At 36.6% G+C, this 23,639-nt stretch overlaps 1 protein-coding gene across 3 annotated transcripts in view; it reads left to right on the top strand.

The window, feature by feature from the left end:
• Nucleotides 1–23,639, top strand: part of TSHR (thyroid stimulating hormone receptor) — a 46,796-nt gene that overhangs the window by 10,785 nt on the left and 12,372 nt on the right. For all 3 annotated transcript variants that reach the window (XM_015865237.2, XM_032444989.1, XM_032444990.1), the window contains 7 exons: nucleotides 3,555–3,626; nucleotides 7,569–7,643; nucleotides 12,910–12,984; nucleotides 13,280–13,354; nucleotides 15,776–15,853; nucleotides 16,443–16,511; nucleotides 22,694–22,771. In XM_015865237.2, coding sequence (XP_015720723.1) covers nucleotides 3,555–3,626; nucleotides 7,569–7,643; nucleotides 12,910–12,984; nucleotides 13,280–13,354; nucleotides 15,776–15,853; nucleotides 16,443–16,511; nucleotides 22,694–22,771 — 522 coding nt within the window. The remainder of the gene's footprint in view (nucleotides 1–3,554; nucleotides 3,627–7,568; nucleotides 7,644–12,909; nucleotides 12,985–13,279; nucleotides 13,355–15,775; nucleotides 15,854–16,442; nucleotides 16,512–22,693; nucleotides 22,772–23,639) is intronic.

Raw genomic sequence — 23,639 nt, forward strand, 5'->3', positions numbered from 1 at the left:
TTTTCTTAAGAGATGCAATATGAAGCCTTTCAGGGACATGGAAGATAAACTTAGCTGCAAATATCAAAGGAGAAAGAAAATTTTAAAACTTCAACTGGATCAGAAATCAGAGACCTGTGAAAAGAAGAAATGCAAACTAAACACCCCCATATAAAACATAAAATGTTTTACTGAAATATTTTATTGCTATTTTAAAAACAACTCATTTGGTAAAAATGTGATTTGCTTGATTCTGCAACTTTTCAAGTCCTGATTGCATATTTTTAATGAAAACAGCCTCAGACTTTTGGTTCTCCTTTTTGAAAGATTTTATGAAATATAAACTGATGCCATTTTCCAGATTTATTATTTACTGAAGCTTTCCATCTGAATGAGAAAATAAAAGCAGAAATAAATGGAAGCGCCCAGGTTAGCATAAGCATATCTTTCATTCTCATGTGTGTCATCTTTTCCTTAATATAAAAAGGAAATATATAAATGAGCTATTAAATATGTAATTTCTTACTGTTACTGTTTTTCTCACATGGAAAAGTAATATGTATTTTCCTGCTGAAGTCTCCTTTATTCTGAAAAAATGTTTACTTTCTTAGTGAAGGTTCTGTAGATTGCTGGATACTGGACTCACTTGCTAAACTGCAAATTAAAATATGCACGTTTAAAAAAAAATAATAATAATAATTCTAATGTGTGCAAGACAGGAAGAATCATATAATGAATTCACAATTATTTGTCATATGCTTCTACTGTATGATAAGACTGGAGCTGGTGTCAGAAGCTGGCAGGCCATGGAGATGGAAGTCCTGACCTGCCTTCCTTTTCTGTCTCAGGGCTTTGAATTCTGAACTGTCTGGTAACTCCACCTTAAGGATTGCATTAGCACAGCTATGGAAGCTTATGATCATCATTTTATGCAGTTAGATTGGGCTAAACTAAAGCTATTCTATCTATCTACATTGCTGTCATTTTTGATCCAACACAGACTGTTCTGGTTGAGTGTTTTCTCAGCCTGTCTTGTTTTCAACCTTGGAACAACTACCCATCTCACAGCTTTCTACACTCCACTAGTTAGTGTTACTCCTCCAGCAATATTCCACAGATTCACAGCTAGGAAACAGGAACTAAATGTTTTTCTGCAAATTTTTAAACTGCTTTAGAATATGGGTTACAATTTGCTGCAGTGTATCAGTACACAGGTTCTTCAGCAAGAACTGGGACTTTGCAGTGGCTATAAAAAAAGCTGGCTTAAAAATTTGGGCCTAAATCTAGGGCCACTGCACTGGCTCCATTTCATTACCTGTATAAGCACTGACTGTGAACTCAGTCAGCTATCTATCTGCTAACTCTACGAGTAGGTGAAGAATTGCAGCTGGCTAACACCAATTACTGGGTCACTATGTGCTATTATTTAGCAAATCATTTATGTAGCAGGTGAATTGCTAACTAGGACTTTTAGTTTTGTTGTCATTCGCTGAAACTATTTCACTTCACAACTAAGTTATCATCATGAAGTGTGCTATTTTTGATTGTCAGACTGAGATTTCTTTCTCTTAATACTTAGTCGTCCTTATACTTCACACATCTAGTGACACCTATGGTTTCTTGTCATATTTGCTGAATGCTGGTATATTTTTAAACTCTAGCAAGTAAATATGAAGAAATTTGATACTCCCAGTTCCAACCCATAAATAAATTTATAAGCTGTTTAGTTAAAATACATGGCTAAGTTACTTTATTGTGCTATTTTTGAGATAACAGAAGCCCTATCTAGGAAGTTTTAAGTGTAGAGCCATTTCATACTACAGCAACTTTGATAACAATGGATTCATATATGTTATCCAGAATTCCCATTCTTTTCTGACAGGGTAAAAATTCCAGGCATGTCAATAAAAGATAAATGTGAACTCACTTAGCTTATGTGTAACTCAGTTCCCTACATGGCAAAGACGGAGGTTGAATGTTTGACTTAAAGGCAGGAGATCAGGAGGAGACTTACAGTAGTGCTTAAATTCTTTCCTGGGATATGGGATTGCAGATTAAGTACTAACCTCTGTGATGACTGGTGTGAGAAGTAAGCATGACATTATGAGCCAACATCTTTTAAATGAAGAGGACTAGAGGGATGGAAGACAGGTTAAAAGCAAGCCTGTATAGTTGCAAGTGTCATAGCTATGCTTTTCTTGGCTTTGGGGTTCTAACAGTCTCTCAGAGAAGCCTTCAGGGAGCTTCCCAATGCAGACCGTGATACTGTTAGCCCTATTTATGAGGCATGCTGCTGGCTCATGCTCAGCTCAGTGTTTACTAGAACCCCTAGATTTTTTTCTCCAGTGCTGCTTTCAATCTGGGTGGCCCCCAACACATTCTAGTGCCTGGATTTTTCCCCTGCCGGGGCAGGACTTCATGTTGACATTTGTGAGGTTTCTGTCAGCTCATTTCTCCAGCCTGCTGAGATCTGTCCACACTGTTCTACTTCAGTACTTCTTAAAGTCTGTCTGAAACAGGAATTTCTCAGTCATCATTTTCAATTTCCTAAAAGGACTGTAAATACAGACAGATGTTGAAACACAACAGCAAGGTCAGCAGACTGTAGCTGGTTGTTTGTTGCAAATATTTTGCCCAAGATTGTGAACCCAAGAGGAACCAGTTTTACATAGTGGAGGAGGGAAAAGGAAGGGGCAGTACTACTATGGATGTCAAGGTGCTATGGGTGTAGGGGCATAGGGCAGCATACACCTGGACAAACAGATGTTCCCCTACTCAAGAGCTTGTGGAAGCTCAGGTACTAAATTTAGGAGAAACATCAACCCACTTTGGATAAATAAGCTTGGGTTCTCTTTGCTTATGCATGTAACTTGTATATATGTACACTTCACATATATGAGAAGAAAACAGAAAGAATTATTAATGCTTGGTCACGTATTTCATAAAAAGTTCTTCTTAGGAGAAGCTGTGGGAAATGACTGACATTTGTTCTTGGATACTCTTCAGACTGCTAGTTGGCTGTATATTAGTAAGTATGTTCCCAGATGTACTGGAAAACTAAAAATGACCTCATTCAGCAATGATTGGTTGTAACTGCAAGTCTAAAGATATTATAGGATAATTTTCTAAAGCATTGCCTCCTCTTTATTGGAACAGTCAGTTCCATTCTGTAATGTCTCCCTTAAATATTGACTGTTTTTCTGAAACCTCCTGCAGAAGGTTGAGATACCTACTTCTATTCTCTCCTGAAGTGCAGCCTTACCTGAACTTAAGAAATAACAATGTACCTGCCATCCACACATCAGATGTTTATGGAAAAATGGCTTATTTGCTACAAAGCATATAGGGAATTTTATGGAGATAACATGCATTTGCTCTTTACTTGAATTTTGGGTGGTGAGCACGCTGAGCAAACCAAGGTGCAGGTGAAACAGGAGTGTGAATAATGTGAGGGTGGAATAGCTGGGGAAAGAGATGAACAGAATTATTGGAGCAGAGCTGGAGATGTATACAACTATTTAATGTTAAACTGTGTTTAACAGAGAAAATTAACTGGAAAACTTTTATTTCTATAGGAGGTTTATGGAGACTCACCTAAGAACAATTCCAAGTGAAGCATTTTCTAACCTCCCCAACATCTCTAGAATGTAAGTTCTATTTTGGATATTCTTTTACCTCTCTATCAAAAATTTAGATCTGTAAGTAATCATCCAATTCTTTATAAACTAAACAGCCTGTCGGAAGGCATATTAGGCTTTCTGTTTTGTTTTTTAGTTCAAATGACATACTATATTACTGATTCGGACTAATGATTTGTAACTCATTTCACTGGAGACCCTTTTCTTTTCTAGAATAGGAATGGTTTTCCACAAAAGCATTACTACTTGTTTGGCACAAGAAGGACTTGCATTGTTTCATGTCTTTTGTATTTAAAACACATGCACAAATACAATGCATAAATGAGGAGGCAGCAGCATCTATACATTTGATTCACATTAACTTTTTTTGCAAGTGAACTCCTGTTCTCCATCTGCCCTAGTTATTGACATCAGCAGTCCTGAGAGAAAGGTGTACCAAGTTTTTTAGTTCCTCTTTGTGTCTTGCCTTTAATCACTTACATGGCCAATTGACACAGGGAACTTCTCTAACATCTCCCAGTTCACTCCCTAGAAACAGTCAGTAATTTGGAAGGGACCTCAGGAAGCCTCTAGTCCAACCACCTGCTCCAAGTTCTGCCAAATATGAAATCAAGTTGCTCAGGGCTTTATCCAGCCTGGCTTTCTGAAGTTTCAATAAAATAATAGAGACAGTATTTACTACTCCAAATATATTTCTTTCTTTTGCTATATGATTTCCACTATAACGTTTGCAAAATAAACCCTTTTTTCCCCCTCTGTGCTGAACAGAAATGAAGTTGTCCTCATTATGAACCTTGTTTAAACAAGAATTTTAGAGCTAGTATGTCCTTAAGTTCATGAGTATCTGTGTACTCTTGATAGCCAGAAGTAGAGATTTGTTTCCCTTTGCTGCCTTGCCACAGGAATGAAACAAAAAGCATTTCAGTGAAATGCTCAAGCACAAAGCTAATTCCTATCAGAAATGCATCAGTGCACTCAGGTGCATATGCTTCATTCTAGCAATACCAACATTTTAAAAAATGTTGTATAAGGTATTCATATATAATAGAAATCTATAGAAATTGAAAAATCTTGGTAGAAGTATTCTGTCCCTTCTGACTTTGAAGAGGTTAAACATAGTACTCTTAAGGTCAAAGACAGATAACTTTTTCCTAGGCTCTGAGGAGCCAAAAAGGGCATCAGTGATGCTTTGTGTTGCATCTGTGAGTTCCTGATGTGTAGTGTCCCACACAGTTTTCTCCACAGCTTCTCCATACAAGATAGCAGCCCTATGCAGAGCATAACATTTCCCTTGTGCTCTATATCTCTCTATGCAACACAGTGTGGTTTCACATCCTGTGCACACTGATTCTGTGCAGCATGGGACAGACGGCGTTGAAGCTAAAAAAGAAAGCAAAGGAAGGTGGAGAAAGGGAGAACGAAGAACTGTGAGTTCTTTGTTCCTTGTGGTTACTGCCACATGCAGTCCATTTGAAATGCCTATTCAGAAAAACCTGAGAATTCAGAAATGGTGATAAAGAGTTATTTATCTGTGAACAGACCTTCTCAAGTAGAGAAGATGTGAATTTGGTGTTTAGGTTGGCATTACATTCATATTGGATGTCAGAAGCATTCTGGAAACCTGCAAGTAAAACACAGCTTGCATGGGGAGACACAGCTGAGTTATGCCTCCAAACTGGGAATTTAAATACACTTTCTGTCTCTTCCCAGTGTAACACCTTCCGATTATGATTGCTGTAATTTTTATTTCTTATATTCATATGTGTTACATGATGTGCTCATCAACCAAGACACTGGCTAGTGCAGAAGCACTCTGAACAGTTGTGAGTAAATATTTAAGCACCATTAATGCCTCTTTCTCAGAAGAGATTGAATATATTTGCACATGTTTGTTGAGCCTTTATCTAGGTGACAGTAAGGCAAATAAAACTACTTGTATAATAATCTAATTAGCATAAACAATTGCAAAGCAGAAAGCAGAGGTCAACATGCCAAGAAAACATACCATTTCCTTCCCACTGTCACCCTGCAGGTTTGAGATGTAAAACTGAAACTCAGGCAGCTCCAAGCCAGACATCACAGTACAAATGGGACATGTGGACAGGTGGGAATGGTGGCTAAAGGGGTGAAAGAAGAGAGGAAGAACAGCTCCTGCTTCTCTTCTGTCTCCTCTCATACAAGACAGATAGGCCCTGACCTGCCTGATACCACCATCAGTACTATGGGGCACACAAAAATCTTTCTTGGATTCCCAGAACCAGCTGCTTGGCATGAGGATGCAATGTTTGCTTCTTCTCTGGTTTTCATTTAATTTTCTGTCAAGCTGATTTTTATATAGCTGTTTGCTACACACTAACTATCTTTTGGTTAAAATGCGAGCTCTGCTAAAATTAAATAATTCAGTTTTCTGTGAAGAGTGGAACTACAATTTCTTGAGTGGTAGATATTTAGGGTTTATAGGAGGATAAAATCAAAGCATCTCAAGTAAACATCTAATTCTGCCATATTCAATCACAGAGCTACAGCCTGGAAATACTTTATTATATTCTTCTTTTATTTTCTTCCTTCATTTTGGAAGAGCCAAATGGCTTTTTGGAAATAATATTACTGAGAAAGGAGAATCTGCTGGTTGTAGAATCTTTACTAGTTACTTTCCCGATATCTTTTCAAACACTGCTGAATACATCTTCAATTACCAATATAAAGTAAATCTCCTGTTAGAAAAGTTGAAATTAGTTCTACCTTGCTCCAGTAAAGTTAGGACATAAATTCCACTGGAACAATTAATGGTATTAGTCATCTTCTGGTTGTCAGAGCAGAAGCTGATCACAAAGTATTGTTTCTAATTTTTATAAACATTTTAGTTGTTTTTAAAATATCCATTGAAAGAAGTTGAAATTTAACTTCTATACAGTTTCAACAACAAAAAATCTGATCTGTAATTTTCTTGCATGACAAAGTCCTTCTGATATAAAAGGTTGTATTTATATTTCCTATTTCTACCTATAATACTGTCAATGTTTCAATTGTTATTTTAAAAGATTGATAGATGAGAAATACGGTATTTAATATAATTAGAAAAAATAAATCAAGCACAGGAAAACAACATTTAAATGTTATTCCAGTACTGATCAATTTTCAAACTAAGAGTTATTCTGAATGACGTAATTAGTTGGTGGGACCCAAATTGTTAGTGTCAGTGTGACTCTGAAAATTTGCATTTGCTATTTGTATTGCAACTTTACTCATACTTCAAAATCTTTAAAAGACTAATTTCACTATAATCTTCCTGGTGCTGATGAGGAGACTCTGTAGGGATAGTTTCTCATATTCAGCAGATCACTGTCAGTGTAAGTGCTACTCAGTTTAACTGTATGTAAATAAGTATTTCTTAAGATTATTTTCCTTTGTCTTTGCTTTGGTGCCACATTACTCTTTATTCTCTTCATGACATTCTTCTCGTGGCTAAAGATTCTTTCCAAATTCATGTCACAGTATATTTCTTTTCCCCCTCAACAACAGCAACTTATTATTTGCTCTTATGACAGAAAATTTGTGACAGTTATTGCAGTGATGACCCAAGGTCCAAATGTCTTTCCTTTTTTTTTTTTTTTAAAAAGGTTTTCCCTCAGATATACATAAACCTGCCTATTTACTTGACAGCTAAGTTTTTTTGGAGATCACCAAAATGATCTTAAATGGGAAAAGAAAAGAAAAAGAAATCTGAAATGTGAAATCTTTCTATTTGCTGCTTAATTGCATTGTTGTGCAGTTGTGATTTAGTGGTAGCACAGCAAATCTAAGTCTGTTAAAACCTCCTCTGCCTACCACCATCAGTGCTGCCTCCCATGGCAGGTGGCACAGGATGAGGAGAAAAAGTGGCTTGCTGGGCACTGGCTATGGTTTGCCAAGGTCAGTGACTTGTTTCTTTTTCTGTTTGCTGGTTTTTAGTTATATCTCCATAGATGAAACACTTCAGAGTCTGGAGGCTCACTCCTTCAACAGCTTAAGTAAAGTCACTCACATGTAAGTACTGTAATTAAATAAATGTAAGTAAATGAACATAGTGATAAAATTTGAGGATGTGTAGAGTAACGTGTATGTTGATGTATGAATTGTCATTCCTTTCTCCTTTGTAGCTAAAGATTCTCCTTATTTCTTTTCTCTGAAACATGTGAACTCTCTCTCAACATCAAGTTTAAATAAACCAGTAGCTCAAAATTAATTCAGTCAAATTACTAAAAGCGTAAAATAGTAACATTGTAAACACTATATTTACTTCATAGGAAAGTTTCCTTCTTTAAGGCTATGTAATCAGGAAATATATAGGTCTATTTAATCTTTTTTCAGAGAAAGAAATTGATCTAAATGATCTCTCAACACTGCTCTATTTTCTGTATTTTTTTTCCCCTTTTATTTTATACACTGTGAAATGGAAAGTATAATAAAGGAGATAGTATCATTATGTTTGTTTCATATAGGGAGCGACTAATACCAGAAAACTGAAGTGCTTTCCCTAAGAATACCTGATAAATAAAACTAGGAACAAAGTCTACATTCCTGTGACTTAGTTTATTCCAATAACATGGCTCCTATATTATTGCTGAAAATGCTTTACTGGAAGTCTTTGATCTAATAATGGTCCCTTCTATAGTTACTTTTTCCAGGGCTGTCTACCTCATATTTTTCCCTTTCTGATTCATAGTTGTTTTGTCTCTAGGATTTCTTGTTTAACAAAAATGAACTGTCAATGAAACATTTTCTGGCAACACATTTTATAAACAGTGAATTAAGTGTTTGGCACTACACAGCACATATTACTCATGTGGTAGTTGTCTTGTGGTTCACCTTTTCAGAAACTGAAGATCATATAATGCTCTTGGGTCATCCATTTCATTGCAGAACCTTCTATTGCTACTGTGTTAGAATCAAAGAAAATGTACTAGAAAAATTTCCCTCAGGATATTAATTAATAACACAAAAATGCTCTCCTTCAAAGGGAAATGTAGTGAAAGCTTTTAAATATAAACTAGGTTTCCATAATTTGTGCATTTTTAAGTGTGTGACTATTTTAAAGGACTGGTGAATGGAGCTATCGTGTTGTCAGTCCCTCTTCTAGCACATGAAGGCTCTTCTAGAAGCCACCTGCTATTCTTCAGAACGCTTCAGAGTGGAGCATTCAACTGTCTGGCTGTAAAGCATTATATCCACACCTGCAACATAAGCCTTCTGAGGCATATCTAACCATATTCATACACTTGAGAGACCCATTATATTGTTTTGGTATGTCATGCAATCTGCATTCTTCTGTGTCACAGCTCCTCTCTCTCTTCCAAAAGTCAGGCCAGAGCACACCAACAAGACTTGATACCACCAGATTATCATATCCAGGTCAAACCCATGACCTGCACATGGCCATTCCACAGCCTGTATAGAAGTCAGTGGAGCTCAATGGCATCTACACCTACTGCATATGTGGTACTGGCTCTTCAGGAGGGCTGGTGGGGAGAGGTTTTTGCTTTGGTTATTTGGGTTTAATGAAAGTCTTCTTATATCTCTCACAAGGAAATACCACAAGAAAACATGAACAGACAAGCAAGATGCAGTTTTTGTTTCTTCCAGTGAAAGAATCAGAGCAACTTCTCAAGACGAGACACTGGGAACTCCTTACTCACAAAAGCTAGAAGCAAAGCCCAAATATTTGCTAGTCCAAATATTTGCTAGGACTCTCTACTGCTAAGAAGCAAACACTTTTAAAATAATCTGTTTGGATGTAGGGCACGCACATTATTTAATCAGAGAATACCCAGACATCCGGAAAACTAGGCAGTTGTATATAAGCTTGAAGAGAAAGCTATCTATAGATTTCACTGTTTTTCTGAATTGTTTCCGTAACCAGTCTGATTTGTTAACGCTTTTTGTTGGTAAGTTTAATTTACTTTCCAAACAACAAGATTATCTAGGGATAAATGTTATGCTGTGCTGTACATTTGTTTAATGTTCTCCACTTACATAGTTATTTTGAAAGTATTATTGCTGGATAAAGATTATCACAGGTTGTTTTAAAGAAGTTTGAAGTAACTAATAGTTTTGAAAATAAGTCATTTCACAGAGCTTAGCTTTCACAGGATCAGTTTTTCATGGAGTTTTCATAGGGTACAATTTTATGTAAATAATCTTTTTTACCCCAATTTAAACTTATACATACAGTTTAATTTTAAAAACATTTGTTTTTCTGCTGAACTTCCTATAAGAAAATTTAGTGTTTATGGAAGGAAAGCACTAATCACTTTGGCTTGTGTCAAATGTCATATGAATAGGCATCCTGTGTTCATCACCATTCTGTCTGCCAAGCCTGCTGGTGTGCCTCAGTTTTGAGATTCAACACTCCATTTTTTCCTGGTCCATATTCACTTCTCCCTGTGCGACTCCATCCTGACTTTCTGCATGTATACAACCCTTAGGTCCTCTGTTACCCTAAGAGAAATATCTGAGCATATTTTGTATTTATACAAGCCTAAACCTCTTGAGTTGGATCTCATTTCAGTTGTAAGTCATAGTAAAATCCACACTATACTAAGATTGAAATCAGGGCTAAGTCTTCGTGTTGACATTTTCCCCAGTTACATTAAGTTGATCTCACAATGTATGCTAGCTCCTCGTTTTTGTCATTACTGTTTCTAAGTGTGTTTGTGTGCTGTCTTTGCATACACTGACAAAACTGTGCTTTCTAGATGCAAACGCAAAAGAGTCTACGTTCTTGTAATCATACTAACAAGCTGCAACTTGATGGCATTAGACTAAGGAGCTAGGTCTTTTTTTCTCAGGAAAACACTCCTAGGTATGGAATATTCACTCTTTCTTTTCAACCCCTCTTTATCTCTGCGTACACTCCTCTTTCCCTCATTTCTCCCCACTCCTCCATACTCCAAACACTCTCTCCTCTTGAACAACCATCTGAGAAGCCCTTTCAGAGTGTGGGAATACAGCCAAAGATTGTGGATCAAGTGGTTTTCCTTCGTACATGCAACATTACTTCAAGAGCTAGAGGGACTACTCAACATCTCTGTGCAGAGTGGGTGCTGGGGCACTTCTGCACATGGACAGCCGCGGTGCCAGTTCTTGAGATACGGGGCTGCAGAAAGGAGATGTTTTATGGCTGTGTCTGAAGGGTAACTGGAGAGGAAGACTGAAGAGGGAAGATCTAGCCCTAATAGGAATTTGAATGAAAGGGAGTGTTATATACCTGCAGTGAATTTTTGGACATGGAAAAAAGTGCTGTGTAGAAAAAAATCTTAAAAGCTGATGTCTGTAGGTAGGGGATAGGCTGGCTAGAGCCTGAACCAATTTTCTAGTGCTAACAGTGCATAAACAGGTGAAAAGCCATGGAGAGCTGCTCTTAGTGGGACTGCATCTTAACTGCAGGGGAGGGGAAAATAATGGACAAGTGAGGGAGACCAGGAAAGTCATAAAGTAAGTCTAAGGAAGCCAGGAGGACTCACAAGTTATTACAAGAAGAAGAAAGCAGCTGATATAAAATGCTTTAGAATGCTGAGCTAGATATCTTTACTATTCACACATATCAAACATAGTGGGACTACACTGAGACTCTGGTCAGATTTAGAATATCTGGGTTCTGGTTTTGAACAAAACTCAGGGACATGTCAATACAGCAAGACACATATGAAAGACACATCTGGTAAACAAATCTTAGAAGTTGCTTACATGAATATATTTGCTTTTAAAATATTACTAAATGTATACAATATATGAAGTAGCTGACTGACCTTTCAAGAGTTTTCCTTGCAAGCATATGGCTCATTATGTTAATTCATCACAGTAACATTTGAATTTGAATATTCATGGCTCTGACTTAAAATTTGTCTCTTTTTAGTGTATCCTTGGCATCTTTTTTATTTATACTTAGTATCTTTTTCATTTTACCCATGGCAGTGTTCAAGAGACATCTGGATGAGGAGCTATGAGATATGGTTTAGTACCCTGTGTTAGTAATGGTGATAGTAGGATGGTTGGACTAGATCTTGTAGGTCCTTTGTAACCTTGTGATTCTATGTATATAAAGTGCGAGGCTGTATACTTAGCCAGTCACATTTGCCTGGACTAAGAATAGAGAAAAATGGATTTCTCTCCTAGCTTGTTCTTAACATTAATATTCACTTTGTCAGGTCACCTTATTTTTTTATTGGACCTCTCTCATTCACTTTCTCATCAGTTTTGCAAAGAGACTTCTAGGCAACTGATTGCCTGCTCTCGATTTATGAAGCACCTGCCACAGTAGGCCTTTTCCTCTCTTCCTTTTGGGCCATAAGAAACCATCTGAATACAAAATATAGGATGAAATACAAATATAAATACATTATATTTTAAAGCACATTTCTTTCCTAATTCCAGCATCACAAATTCAAGAAACTCAAACAGCAAGGGCATAAACCTTTTCCCATTCTTCATTGTATGTAATGATTTACTTGAGTTCTTCAAGCTTTTCTCTGATCATTGGGGCCAACTGTCTCATCTGGCAATTCTGAATCTTTTATTCTCATTTTTCACTTCCCTTTGTCAGACAGCACTTGCTCCCTCTTGGCCTAGTTAATACAATCTGATTGAATCTCATTTAATTACTTTGTGCTCCCAATTTTAGTACCATCTGCAGATTTTGAATTCTTACTTTCAATAGCCTCATCCAAACAGTTTATGCAGAATACTATGAATAGCAAAACCTGATGACTCTTTGGAACTCCAATGTATTATCCATTTCCAGACTGAATTTTTATCTCTCCCTGCAGTATGTTTGGTCCACAACAAAGGAATACATAGCCAAGAAGTTTTTTAAATGTAACAGTGATGGAAAAAACATGTCAAAGTTTATGGAGAAAATTCTACTGTTGGGAGTATGATTGCTATATAACTATTAGAGTAATTTGCAAGATGCAAGAGATTGACATAGATTCCTTATAATAACAAAAGCAATACTGTTACAGAAGCTAACAGACATGAAGAATACTCAGCACTATAATAGCAGTAACATAGCTATTAACTACGTTAGTTTAAAATGCAAGTAGAATGTAAACCCTGGTCTGTACTGTTCCTATGTTCTCTGAGAGCCATAACCACAGGGCAATGTTGGAAGATCTATAAGCAAATATCAACTCTTTCTGGAATTATTTCCCTGAAATTTAATTTAAACATCGCTGGTTTCTGTTAAAATAAATCTATCAATACTAATTATTGTTGTGGCAATGTTTCCCCCCTTCCCTCTTTTCTTTTCTTGCAGTGAAATTCGGAATCTTAGAAACTTAGATTACATAGATCCAGATGCCTTTAAGAACCTCCCACTGTTGAAATACCTGTAAGTATTTGGCACCTGCAAGTAGTTGGCCTCACAGACATCTCTCTAAATTCTTTACACAACAGTGGTTTCTTTGCATTTCATTTTGGAACTGGTTGTAAAGTTTTTCCCTACTGCTTTATTTTAAGGACAAAAAACCAGCTAGGATAGAGGCTGGAATTTTGACTACATTTGCAAGGAAATATTTTAGAAATTCATTGGTAACTTTGCTATTCTTCTGATCCATTAAATGTCTGTAATACATAAATGTTGTGATCCATTACAAGCAATTCTCTCTCCATCTTCTCTGTTTCAGTGGTATTTTTAATACTGGACTCAAAGTATTTCCTGGCCTCACTAAAATCTATTCATCTGATGTGAACTTTTTACTGTAAGTACCTACTACTCTCACAGCCAGATAGAATACTGCCATCCACAGATCTCCAAAAAGCCTGTAGTGAAGACTTATATTTTAGAGAAAAATAGAAAATAAGTTTGTCAAAATACAGTTCCTCAAACTGTAGATCAATAATTGTTAGTATCAGGTCATCCTGCACTGTGTATTTGAACTGGATGAGACATACATTTAATTGCATTTCTCTTAAATTAGCTAAATCTCAAAATACAGAATTTTTACAGGCCAGCACATTCTTCATCCTGTGAGCCTGTCTGCACTGCTGTGATTTAGATTGTTGCATCTTAGTGTTACTGTACTCTATTACCAGGCATCAGGTGGTGGGTGGTTGTTAATGAGCTGCTAATAACAGGGTGTAAAAGCACTGGATATCTTTGAAAGGTGGTGGTGGTAGCTCCAAAATATCAGCAATCTGATGTGTAAACTCCCAGCCTCAGCTTATAGGCTCCATTAGTCCTGAACGTCTTTGTTTCAGAACCACAGCAAGCACACTTCTCACCTTTCTAACGTTACATTGTTACTTCAAGGTCCATCACATACATACATACAGCTGTAGCTCACTGAGAGAATTGCAAGCAGATGTCCGGTACAAGCAGCTACAGGAGCCTCAAAAATGGCTTTTCATGCCCATGGTGACTAGCATAATGCTAGTAGCATCCATACTTTTAACTAGCATAAGTACTCTGTATTGCTTTCTTTTCCCTGTCCAGGCACTTTCCTTCCACTTATAAAGTACTTTTGCATACTTCTCACTGTGGAGGAAAACAAGTCTCCTGTCCATTACTAAAACTGCTTGCCAATACTACAATAACATAAAAAAAAAGCCTTGCACCTAAAAATCTATAAACAAAGAAACATATCTTTCCTGAAAGCTACTACTCTTACACTGTAAGAAGATTGCTTATCTCCCTTCTGTCACTCACCTTATTTCACAGCAGCTGGATGAGATGTATGTTGTCCTTCAGAATCACCACACAGCTTCATATGAACACATACTATGCAGTCACATTTTGTGAACAACTGTACTATCCCACCAAAGAAACCAAGCAGCAGGAATTACCTATATTTAAGAGAGACTTCCTGGGTGGAGTTTTCATTAACTACTGTCCTCAGCTGGAAAGAATTGTCCCATTAGCCACTTTGCTTATTTAGTTAATACTCACATTATGCATTTCTATGTCATAGGAAAGCCTTCTCTTTTTCTTATAACTTAAAAAGTTTTTTTCTTTAGCAGATTTAAAGGATCCTCTCATTTGTTGTTTTTTTTGTTTTGTTTTTTTTTGTTTTCTTTCTTCTTCTTTTCTCTTGGAACAAACTGTAGAACAACTTGTAGACAAAGAAAGGGAATGCAATTTTGGTGGAGATTGTGTGTCTCCCACCACTATTCTTAAAGCTATTTCAGAAACAAACACTACTGCTGTGAAAACAACAGGCATTTCATAGCATCCATTTATGCATCCATTTATGTACCCCAGCTTGCAATTAAAGCTCAAAATCTGGGTTGCCATCAAGCTAAGGAGGAAGAGCAGCTAAGACAAAGGCTTGTAGGTTGACACAAAGTAAAAATTATCTCAGTCACTATTTAGTGGTAGCAGTCTGCATTATCACAGCAGCATTCATCTGGAATTGACTGTTGGATAGTCTAAGTAAAAGGTTATTAAAACCCTGATGTATCATTCTGGAAAGTAACTTATGAAGGCTTGATTAATGGTATGACCTAGATGTTGACTCAATATTGATGAATGGTGTTCCTAATTAAGCTGGAAAGATACACAGGGCCACTAAGATGATTAGAGGACTGGAACACCTCTCCTATAAGGAGAGGCTGAGAACTGGGTCTGTTCAGCCTGGAGAAGAGGAAGCTGGGGGGATCTTATCAATGTGTATAAGTGCCTGAACTGGGCAAAGAAGATGGATCTAGCCTTTTTTCAGTGGTGCTCAGTGCCGGGATAAGAGGCCATAGACCCAAACTGGAACACATTATGTTCTAACTGAAAATAACAAACCACTTCATTTTGTGGGTTGCTGAGCACTAGCACTAGTATTATAACTATTCATTATTTTACTATTCACCTTTGTGACTGTCCTTGTTTGAGGTTTTTTTTTCCAGGTTTTGGAAGAATGAATCTGTCTTTGCTGTTCATGACAGGAATTGTGCAGGCTGGCACATCTCACCAGGATTATAAAACCCATTGACTATGCAAATTCACTTCCAGGATGCTGAAACATCCTTGACTGTTAATCATCCCAGCTTGCCTCTTACAGCTGTAGGTGTAACTAAACAATTATACCACACTTTTATTTATTATCAAGGCAGAGAACAATGAATAATAAAACTGTTCTGGAGAAGCTCTGGTAGGCAGGTATTTGACTGTGATATTTTGTCTCCTTTTTCAGTGAAATTGCAGATAATCCTTTCATGACATCAGTGCCTGCAAATGCTTTCCGTGGGCTCTGTAATGAATCTCTGACTCTGTAAGTTCTTCCAGTTTACGTCAAAAAGGCAATCACCTCACCTTAATCTCTCAAGCATATGGTACTATGTTAAAAAATAAAAATAATAAAAAAAAATAAAAACAACAACAACAACAACAACAAAAAACCTCAGTTCTACTCTCCAGTAGTTTATAATGGAGAAACATCATAGGCATTATATGTAGTATCCATACTTCTAGAAGTTCAGACAGGTATTATTGTAAAACAGTATCCATACTGCAATTTATTATTCCCTTAATTTGACCTTGTAGAATTTTATTTCCTTGTTTTTAGTTTGGAAGCTGCAAAGTCATGGATAAATGTTTTAGTCTGGTTCTACATTTACTGCAAAAAGTAAGATAGCACACCTGCCACACGGTATTCTTGATTTGGTTACATTTGAGTTGGTTACATTTAGGAATGCTAGTGGCATCTGCTCATCCTTGCACTACAATTGCTACTTCTTCAAGTAGCTGAAATTAACTCATTCATAAACATTCAGTTGCCAATAAAAATGATAAACAAGATTACAGGTATTTCATTACTGAAGCATCGCAAAATACACTAATTTATTTACTTTTGTTTGCAGCAAACTCTACAATAATGGTTTTACCAGCATCCAAAGCCATGCTTTTAATGGGACAAATCTGGATGCTATGTAAGTACCATACAATCTCTTCTTTTAAAAAACAAAAGCAAGCACAAAAAAGCAACAACAATGAAAGCACCAACACCCCACAAAAACAGTAACACATACAAGGAAAAATAAAATGCACCAACCTACAATTAATACTCCCTATCTACTGGAGGTTCTTAAATAAATATCTTGTCCTAATTGTTTTTAGGGAGCAAAGAGAGGATATTAATTTCAGCCAACAATAAAAATATGGGCATTTTAATGTCTTTTGGTCAAGACAATTTCAAAGATAATTTGATCATTTTACTTACAAAGCAGTTTATTTTAATAAGTGTAATATTATTAATGTCCAAAGCAAGAAGTAATTATTTCAGCTTTCTCTTCACCTTCTTTCTGTAGTTTCTGGAAAACTACTACTTATCAACTGAATATACTTTTCACATCATTCTCAAAATGATCTGTTCACTTGGAAATAATCTAGAAAGATTTTGGAAGCTCCATTTGCTTTGTCAGAGCTTACTCAGTTGGAGTCTGGTTATCAAAGTATTTCACAAGTTAAAGAAATGTCTTCATTGTGAACTCTTACATTAACCAGAGAAGCATGAGGATACAGAAAATTTTCCTACCTCTTTATTGTAAGAAGTTGAGTTGTATAGAAATTCTGAAAGACCATCTTTCTCATGGATGAATCTTTGCAAACTGCCTCTTTCTCCCTTAACACTTATTTGGACTTCTTGAAATGTGAAGAATTGGAGTAGATCTTATTCTCTTCAAGTGAATTCAGACATTCAACTTATGTATGGAAAAGGAAACGCATTCTAAATATGACTCCATAGGAGTTTGGGTTGTTGGGTTCTTTTTGCTTCTCTGATATCGTGCAAGTGCTATTGCTTCTGGCCTCACTGGAATTTTCTTTATTATTAAAGAATTGAGTGGAAATGTACATGATTCAGAGTCTGAAGAATCCTGCCTTATTGGACTGGGTAGGAGAAGGAGCAAACGTACAAGTTTCTGCAAACACTACTTACTTTCTTTCAGAGAAAGTTCATAATCAGTTCTGTTTGTTTAAGTGATTTTTTCCAGAGGCTGTTGATGATGTACTAGTTAAAATTATTCAAATAAATAAATAGAAAATAAAAGAAGGCTTATCTTCGAGGCTTTGCCTACCAGAGGAAAAGTTTTTCACAACAACAAAGAGTTTTCTCCTAATTAAATCATATAAGAATTACCAGGAGCAAAACACAGCTCCAGATTTACAAAGAAAACTATGGAGCAAAACATCAGTGGTGAAGTCTTTATCTGTTTGATAAACTACATTGAAATCTCTAAACTAATTTTCTTAAGTAGTCTGTTTACCATGTGCTAAGATAAAGTATAATTCTGTTAAGTGCAAGGGTGGAGATTTGTTGTTTCTAGTAGCAGCATTAAGTTAATGCAAAAGGTAAATATTTCTTTATTCTGACATTTTTAATTTGAAATCTCTTTTATCTAGCAATGCACAGCCAAGAAAGTACCTGTTCTTTTCTGGGTCTGATCCAGGAATCTTTGGGCTATATGAAACTAGGAGCAAAAAAGAAAAAAGGAGAAAAACAGTGAGGGAAAGATTTTCATGGTTTTCGAATGATTAATTCAAAGAATAAAACAAGCAAAAAAAAAAAAAAGGATAACAATAGTAGTGTAATTTTACTGAACAGTGTCCATCTGAAAATTGTATCTCTCCATCTAAAACACCATTAAACCCTGTCACTTCTGCAGAATTCTGCAAAGTCGTATTCCTGCAACTATGTTTATTTCTGTAAAGAAACTGATGAGAAGTTGCTTGAGAATATAGTTCCAGTGAATGACAAAATGCATGAGATGAGCTTTTACCGAGATAAATTACTGAAATGGTGAGTGTGCAATTGCAAAATCGGATTACAAAAATAATTTCAAAAGAATATATTTATTTTGGTATATGCTCCTCGGGATCATTTTTTAATGCTTGGTCAAGCTCAGAGTCAAGATAAACAAAACTGTAGAAGAAGCATATGATGAATCCTTAACATTGCTCGCATCTTTTGCAGACTCTCCATTTCTTTAACTTCCAATTAATGAACAAACAGGACATTTAATTGGACTAATGCATTACATGTCCAGAGCCTGTTTAATGGTGGATATAAGAAGTAGTTTTTACAACAGGGATGGCAGAACACTGGAACAGGTTACCCAGAGAGATGGTGGATGCCCTATCTCTGGAGACATTCAAGGTCAGGCTGGACAGGGCTCTGAGCAACATGATCAAGCTGTAGGTGTCCCTGTTCTCTGCAGGGAGTTGGACTAGATGACCTTCAGTTGTCCCTTTCAACTCAAGTGATTCTATAATTATATGATTTCACCAGCTTCTGCAGCTAAAATCAAGAGTTGCTTTTTCTCAGGTGGACTATCTGACTTGTTGCTTTATGAAGTATGTGTTGATAATGTCTGAATTTTCATATATTTGTCATTTCATTTATAGTACAATTAAACCATCACCATATCCTACTTTATACTCCCTGCACACTTTGCACTGTGATGTTAATGGTTTTCTGATTGCCTTCCACTTACTTTCCAAATTGATTATTATTCTATTGTCTCCAGAGGACAGATATTCTCAGTCTTCCAACCTTTGTTTTGACACATAACACTATTTGACATGTACCACTATTGTGGTACTTTTCTGCACTACATTTAAATGATGTTCTATATACCATTAAGCCAAGCATAAAAGTGAGATTAAAGGTACTCTTGCAAGCAGTGAAAGATTTATCTATACATAAACTTCCTTTGTCAAATGACTGTTAACCACAGTCTTACTTTTTTTTCATTTATAAGAAGTACCTATCAGAGTAAAAGATTAAACAACTGAAATAAATTATCATCAGGAAATTGTATGTTCTGATGAGCCTAAGACATCTATGTATGTGAAAACTGGCAGCTAACACTACAGCCTCTCCTTGTTAACACACAGTAACGAACTTCCCGTAAGTCTCCACTGGACCATTTCTATTTGTCAGTTTGAAAATTTTTATCACTTATGTGAACTACAATATTTCAGGTTTATCACTGTGTTATTCTAGTGTCAGGGGAAAATATTTCACAACTGGACAAGTAAATTATCTGCCCATATAATAATATCTAGATATCAAATCAGACAGGTTTAATTAGATCAGACAGGATTTTCTGTCCTTCAGAACCATTGGATTATTCTTATCTCTTGCTGGTTTTGATTATTGTATTAACTCGGTGAAAAAATCCTGAGGAAATCTGCAAAATGAAGCAACAGTTTCATCTTCATTCAAAGACTGTCATTTACAAAGCTTTGAGTTCTTCTCAAGAGCTACAGATGTAAGGTGATACTATAATACTTCATATTTTTAAAGAAACAAAGTTTGCTGCAAGCAGCAATAGATGAGAAGAAAGAATAAGCTATTTTTCTCTGTAAGAAGCAAGGCTTTAGGCATTGGCAATGTCCAGTGAATAACATGCCAGAAATTTTGTTCTGGCATGGCTCCCTATTTTGAATGACCCAGCTGAAGAGCATACTTCTGCTCATTCCTCACTATGGTGATCAGTGTGAGCACAACAAATGTTACGGAAAAACTACCGATGACTTCAACTAGGATGGGATTAAAATTTTTACTTGTTTTTGTTTTTTTATTTTTTTTTTCTCCAAACCAAAACACAAGAGCACTGACTTTATTACTTTTATAGCTTAACGCTCAGTTCACTTATCTCAATTTGGAAGATACTTCCAGCACAGAGGTAAAATGGTGATCCTTCTGCACTTCTCTGAGTTGGCTGTCTAATTTCAAATGCTGTTCTTATTACAGAGGTTAGAGTTAAGAAACGTTTGACAGTTCGCATATCTCCTCCACTAACTGGCACAGTGGGCATAGCATTTTCATTGACATCCTCTGAGAGCAAATTTTCTTATATATAAATTTTTTGCTTTCCTAGCTACATCACAAGCTAACTTTTAAAAGTTCATAGTAGTTACAGTACCCAACATCCTGACATCAACTGAATCATTGGCAGTTTTCTTTGCTCTTATCTATCCTTTTAAACATGACCTCCGCAAGGCAGATTGTTTGCTGTCCTTGCAAGGTTTCTGTCCTTCAGTTGGCTTTAAGAGGAGCAATGCATTACAGTCATCATATCATGTCATATTATTCTTCATCATTCTTGCACTGCAAGATCTCCATCAGCCTTTGTTGTCAATATGTCAAGGGATCCTGATGCTTTTACTTGTTCTTCCTAAGTGACCCACTGTTGTTGCTAACCCAAACTATCTGTAATAATGTGGCCTGGGGCTGATCTTGTTGCTCCTGGAATGCCATCCATGTTTTAACCTGCAGTTTGCTACTCGTGCCTTTACTTTTCCCACTGTACAGGAAATTGATAAAAAGGAAACCTATTTTGAATATAAAGGGGATAGTCACAGTTGCCTTAGGCACCATGTTCCTTCCGGGCCTTTACAGCATTGATCATTTTACCTTTTTTCATTAAATGGATCATACATTGATCCCCCTGACAACTTTCCTTGGCAGTTCTCTATGCTCTTCTCCTTAATGAATCATATTGCATTTTTGCCCTGAAGCTCAGTCCTGCAGCATTATGCCCTCTACACTGCTGTCTTAGTTCAAGCTTCTCTCAGCAGTTTTGCCTTATCATAGCACAGAAGCAAGATGCTTGGACTGCTGGGTATTGTTTCTTATGTAGTACCCCTCAGCCAAGAGAGCAGGATACTTGTTCCTTCCTCCCCAGGGACAACCATATCTAGTAAATGGTTCTCACTGCAATCACAGGACACCATTTTCCAACAAAACTAAGTTAACAAGTATGACTAGATTTGATGTCTGCAAGCTGCTTCACTTGTAAACATTGAGATAGAATTTGACTGAACCAAGTAAAAGTAACACGGGTTTTAATTGCTTGCTGAGGGAAGGAGTCACCACAGTGAAGTCCTATCCACATCCCTGTGTATGTGTGCAGTGTGTATGTACACATAAATACATACATATATATATACATATATACACACATATAGAAATATAACACAACCCAATCTTCAGTCTCTTTTCATTGCTTAGCAAATTCAGCACATCCTGTCTATGTTTAAAAGATCTGGCTGCTTGTAGTCTTTCCTCCTGGCTAACAAAGGGGATAGTGAGGTTGGCATGAAGTACAACCTCTTCAAGGAAATTAACAAGCTTTGATATTTTGTGGAGTAAATTTTAGCTTAATATTTACTCCAAGACCACATTTTTATTCTAACTCTATGTCAAATACACCCAACTCACACAGAAGCTGTCATCATAAAATACGTGATGAACACAGGCACAAAAGTAGGATGCCTGTGTTTATACTGTTTACTGAATTTGTTTTGTCTTTGGAGACTTCAACACCACACTAAGCTGAAGGGTCATATTTCCAGAGTCAGTCCAGAGAATACAGCCTTTCTCTTGCAACACATTAACACCAGGTCACATACCAGTTTGAAGATCTTGGATCACATTGCTGATCTTAGCTGTACTGTCCTACCACAGCCACTGTATAGTCCAGATTTGGTGTCTTCTGACTTCCAACTGTTCAGGCCAATAAAGGATGGACTGCAAGGTCATCCAAACAGCTGTGAAACAATGAGTCACCTCTGCTGGTACAGATGTTTATGAGCACAGTGTGCAGGCTCTTGTTCATCACTGGTGAAAATGAAGAGCCAGTGGTGGTGACTATGTTAAAAAGTAGTGTTTTGCAGCTGAGAATTTGTTCTATCAGAGTGTTATTGTGCTCTTTGTATCTGTTGTGGTATCCATGGAAATAAATAAGAGACATTACTTTTGGAGCAACCTATGTATTTGTACATTTCTCACATTATCATTTCAGACCATGGTAAACAGGAATTCATCTTAAAAGTGGTCAGGATTCCTTCTAGACATTCACTATTAATGTAATCTAGAAATGCAAAACTGAACTTAAAATTGAGCATTTCAGTTGGGTTGCATTAATTTTTTTCAGCGTTCAGCAGCATCACATTGCCTGCTTTTAACCACACACCTTCATGCTCACTCTGGGATAGGGTGGTCCTTCACATATAATTTTTGTCAATCTATTCAGACAAGTAAACTGAAGATCTTTCACCTGTGGATGACTGTTTCCAAATGTCTGGGTTTTGTCTTTTTCTGCAGATATCTGCACAAGAACAAGTACCTGAAAGTTATCAATGAAGATGCATTTCTGGGAGTGCATAGCGGACCAACTCTACTGTGAGTAGGAGAAAGTGATGCAAAGAAAGCCTTACAAATAATGTAATTTTGGTTACACTTTCTTTTCAACTGCCATCAATAGAAGAACAGAGGGGTGGGAATGGGAAGTTAACAAAAAGATTATCAGCAACAAAAGCTTTTCTACAGGAAACCAATTTACTCTTAGAATTAGTTTTCCTCCATTTTTTTTTTCTATGAAATATTCTATACTACAGTCTGTCTCATGACCATGAAATGGGAGTATAATTGTAAAACTAAGGACTGTTGTATCATTCCTGTAAAGGAAATGGAAACAGAGATGAAAAGTGAATTTCAGTCAGAATAAATTTACTTGTGGTGCCGCCTTGTCTTCTTTCTCGTGTAACCTGCCTTCCAGCCTCATGGTCATCTGAAGGATTTCAGTATATAATTACGTCATTTTTGGTTCAGGCATCTAGCTGTTGTTAGCTTCATTAGCTGGCATGGTAATCTGTGAACATTGGATCTTCTTCAAGAAGAAAGTTTCATTTAAAATACTCTTTCCTCTTGCAAAATAATTCTGTGGAAAAAGATTACCAAAAGATAAATATTCCATTCCCTGAGGCAATGAAGGTCACTGCCTGCAATAGTCAAAATAATCTCAAAAAATGACTCTTTCTGCCTTGCCACCCTTTCAAGCTGGTAGCATTCATCATCTAGAGATTCTTTTATACACCCTTGAAGTTATGGTTGATGGAACTTCTATCCCACAGATACGTAGTTTACTATTCTTTTTTTTCTGATCAGGACTTCAGCAGTGACAGCAACCTAAAAACTAAAATAATTACCTTGGGTTCGCCCCAAGTGGGTAATTTTCTTCCATTTCAACTTTAAAGAAAGCCAGTGGAAA

Source organism: Coturnix japonica, chromosome 5 (assembly GCF_001577835.2).
Source record: "Coturnix japonica isolate 7356 chromosome 5, Coturnix japonica 2.1, whole genome shotgun sequence".
NCBI lineage: Eukaryota > Metazoa > Chordata > Aves > Galliformes > Phasianidae > Coturnix > Coturnix japonica.